This window comes from Dendroctonus ponderosae, unplaced genomic scaffold (genome assembly GCF_020466585.1).
Source record: "Dendroctonus ponderosae isolate FM_Combo_2020 unplaced genomic scaffold, Dpon_F_20191213v2 Dpon_F_20191213_3, whole genome shotgun sequence".
NCBI lineage: Eukaryota > Metazoa > Arthropoda > Insecta > Coleoptera > Curculionidae > Dendroctonus > Dendroctonus ponderosae.
The window spans coordinates 5,176,560-5,180,532 of record NW_026018508.1 but is presented as its reverse complement, the minus strand read 5'-3'; the positions used below and the strand labels follow the sequence as shown (position 1 = coordinate 5,180,532).

At 32.1% G+C, this 3,973-nt stretch overlaps 2 protein-coding genes across 2 annotated transcripts in view; one reads left to right on the top strand and one right to left on the bottom strand.

The window, feature by feature from the left end:
* Nucleotides 1-3,973, top strand: part of LOC109540349 (DNA damage-regulated autophagy modulator protein 2) — a 17,762-nt gene that overhangs the window by 1,148 nt on the left and 12,641 nt on the right. The window lies entirely within an intron of this gene.
* The window catches only part of LOC109540345 (juvenile hormone esterase), an 8,910-nt gene continuing 5,813 nt past the window's right edge, over nt 877-3,973 (bottom strand). The window contains exons 5-11 of the mRNA XM_048665015.1: nt 3,172-3,366; nt 2,829-3,040; nt 2,440-2,584; nt 2,208-2,383; nt 2,001-2,130; nt 1,731-1,884; nt 877-1,121 (exon numbers count right to left, since the gene is read on the bottom strand). Coding sequence (XP_048520972.1) covers nt 935-1,121; nt 1,731-1,884; nt 2,001-2,130; nt 2,208-2,383; nt 2,440-2,584; nt 2,829-3,040; nt 3,172-3,366 — 1,199 coding nt within the window. The 3' untranslated portion in view covers nt 877-934. The remainder of the gene's footprint in view (nt 1,122-1,730; nt 1,885-2,000; nt 2,131-2,207; nt 2,384-2,439; nt 2,585-2,828; nt 3,041-3,171; nt 3,367-3,973) is intronic.

Genomic DNA, 3,973 nt, shown 5'->3' with positions numbered 1-3,973 from the left:
ATTTAAAAAATATTTTCTTTTGCTCTGAAATATTTTCTATTCATTGACCAATGAAAATTGAAATATTATGTTCTAAAGTTTGTTCCCACTTATTAAAATAACATATTAGTAACTTTTTGCGTGTTAGTGGTGTTATAGGTACAAAAAGTATTATGTAATAAGAAAATTATTAATAACTTATTTGTTTCATGCTAATTAAATATTAGAAACAAATATTTAAAAAATAATATTTAAGAAATACTTGCTTTTGATCTGAAATATTTAGCAAACATATAAATATTTCCTAAATATGTATGTAATATTTTGTGCTATCTGGGAGGTATCTTTGATTGTATATTTTTTATTTTTATATTAAAGTATTCAAATACTTACAAAATTGCTTGTTTTGCAAAAAAACCGAATATCCACAAAATTGGTAATGGCCACAAAATTAAATTGGATGGTTCCACAATTTTGGCAAAGGAACCATCAACAAATAATTTAAATACGTATAAAAAAGCAAACTTTTCACATATGTATGATTTGTCTTCAATTATCGTTGTTTATCTATACTAATAAACACATTTGTTTGTGCCTTTTAATAAAGTTTAAAGAATTGGTGTCGAAACGCCAACGTAAATTTTCTGAATTAACTTCTTCACTATTAAGCAAGTGTGTTAGGTATACAACTGCCCAACAATTTGAATCTTATATTTACGTTCACATTTAAATTTAATTTAACAGTTAAGTTAATTGACTGAATTTAAGTTAACTATAACTGTTGAAAAAACCAATGCTCAATCTATGTTAAACTGGTAAGTAAGTAATTGGTGTTATAAGTAGTTAACGATGACCTACTTACCGGTTGGATCAAATGGAACTTAAATAAAATGCGAATTAGTTCAAAAATTATCAACTTTATTAATTGCAATATAACTGAAATAGGTATAGCACTCTAAAAAATTGTAAATGGACGTTCATTGTATTGGTCATAAATTCTGGACCAACCAGCATAATAAGGACTTTTCGGGTTCGCTCGCACAACCAAATCATTTCCAATATCCATGTAATTAAATGTGTTGTTACTCACGGTAGGCCACAAAACATTTTGAAGAAGTTTAGTGGAATTGGGCGTAGGATTTCTACGAAATAAATATTTTCTTAAATAATATATTACATGTTTTTATAAATAATGGATTATGTTTGCGTCCATTATTGCAAAGTATGAAACAGTTGGAAAATATTGTCCTTACGGACTGATTTATCTGCATATGAAATTCTTAAAATGTTTAACTCAATTAACGAGGGGTCAGTTTCTCCAATAATTTATGCTTTATTTTTATGTATTTATAAATAGACGACTTCTACAATCTTTTATATCATATAATATAATAATTACTTTAAAACGTGAATAAGTAGAACCCCGTTTTTACACAATTACATATGCGATCTCTTAGAAGAGTGTTGATTCAAAAACAAATTTAAATAAATAAAAATAAAAACAGCAAATAATTGAAATGTTCAACATCAACTCAAGTTTAAAAACAGATATTTTGTTTCATTGAAGCTGGATTTACCAAAAAAAATTAATATGCGTTAATAAGCAGAAAGGTAAATAAACAGTCGAGTTTTTAATTTTAAAAACTGCTTTTAAACTGAACTAATATTAACAATTTTTCAAAATTAATTAGTTAATAATATCAGGTATACTATAGAGGCCAAGGTATACTATACCAAATTATTATACTTACAAATATTTGGCAAAATTAGTCCAAAGAGTAATCACTCTATCATGAACCAATACATCCTTTGCGGGGTACTTTGATAGGTCATAATTCGTGAAGGTGCTGGATCTTACTCTCCAAATATATCGGTCATCCTCTCCATGTCCAACTAATCCAGCACCTATACCAAATAATGAGCGTTAATCCATCGCTTTACTCGATTATTTTTATAAAATCTCGTTCATTAGCTAATTGTCGTTTTATTTCCACTATTGATTCTTAGTTCCACCCACTTACCAGGTACAGTTATATTCCAATTTCCCATAAGACCGTCGTAAGAAAATATATAAAAGTAGACCGTTGTGTAATTGGAACTTAAATCAGCATGTTTAATTACCGGTTTTGAATATTGGTTGTCACTGTTGTACTGAAATGGAAAGTTTCTGTTTGATTATTTCAGTTGATATGGTCGTTAAAAATACTTAAACATCTTTATTCACTTACTCTAAAAAAGTATCCCAATTTATCTTCAGTTGATACGTTAGTAAAATACATATCATATATTTCTTCGCCAACAAAAGTTTGATTTATTCCAGCTTTTAGGTGGAATCCTTTTGATGGGATAAATTTGGCATGATTTGATTCATATTCCTCAAACTTGGTAGTGTACGAATCCAAATCTGCAAATTAGAAAACTATGTAAATTGTTTAATTTCAAATCAGATATCAAGTTTACCATCTGCAGCATAAATATCTTCTTCAGAAGTGGTGCCCAGCATAATTGGCACTTTAAGGAAATCACCAGCGGACAAAATTTCATATGATTCCCTTGTCAGGAAGGCTCCCTCAACATCTTTTTCGATAACAGGTAACGGTCTAGACTGGAACACAAACGTTTAAATATTAAATATTTATCGTTTATCAACATACTAGTGTTAATTTGTTCGAATTACAAATTTTGTGCAAAGCACGAACAAAAACTCATCAGTTTCAAGCAATGGCGGCGATAGCCAAACTCTTCTGATAGACCAGATTATTTAGCCTCTTTTAGAAAATCCATTATATTCTCTTCCTTTATCATTTTGCTTCATTTGTCGGTGTTACAAATAAAGCATCTGTACTTACGGTTACGGTGGTTAAAGTAGATGCCTTATCAATCTGTCGTCCTGTAGCATTCAATAAGAAGCTTACTAGAGAATTCGTATCATTTCCAAAATCCACTGCGCCATCAATTTGGGACGCCAGATCAAAAGCATATTCTCTAGCGCTAATATCACCCATAAAACTAAATGAGCTCAATGGGCTTCCACTCTGCAATATTGCACCATGATACAAGCCTAGAACGAAGAAAGTCCAATAGATCTCAGCCTTAACCATTTCTATATCTGGTCGCTAACACGTTTTATTTAATTTCGTTATTCTTGATATTTTATTAATTACTATAATGCAGTATGAAATAAATAGTTACCTTCATTCTTCTTGTAAAGTAACTGATATCCAACCGACGCTCCACCCGCACTTTGTCCGAATAGTGTAACTTTTTCCGGATCTCCCCCAAATAACCCAATGTTATCATGAACCCACCTTATGGCCGCTGCTTGATCTTTCAGTCCTGCATTTCCGGGAATTACTCCATCTTCCGTTGCAAGAAACCCGAATGGACCTACAACATCAGAATATATATATATATAAATAATCTTTATTTCCTACAGAAAAAGGCTATTGGCTGCTGGGGAACGAAAACGGGAGTGTTTTGTCGGTCTTGTGAGGCAAAGGGGATCCAGTATGGTCCAGTTGTGGGGGTTGTTTGTCCATTTTGTCTGTAAGTGTATTAGTCTTTCCGAAATTTTTGTCGTGTTTGTGCGTTCGTATAGTAGTTGGTTGGAAGGGTTGTGCAGTGGGTTTTGGGGGTGTCTTATTCGTGTTATTAGTCTTAGTGCAATTTGTTCTGTTGTTTGTATGTATCGTTTTGTCCTTTCTGTTCCGTTGGCGATGAGTATATGTCCGTAGTCCAAGAGGGGTCTGCAGATCGCTTTGTATATTTTTGTCGCTGTATTTGTACTAATTCCTTTGTCCTTGTATGTTAGTGATCGAAAGTGTTTTGTTCTTTTTATCGTTTCTGTTCTGGTGTTTCATGTGTGTTTAGTGAATTAGAGTTTGTGGTCGATTGTGATTCCAAGGTACCTTACGTCGTTTTTCGGTTGTGTTATTTTTCCGTCTGCAGTTATTGTGGGGGAGTCAGCGTTGAGTCTGTGGTTCGTGAGCAGAAG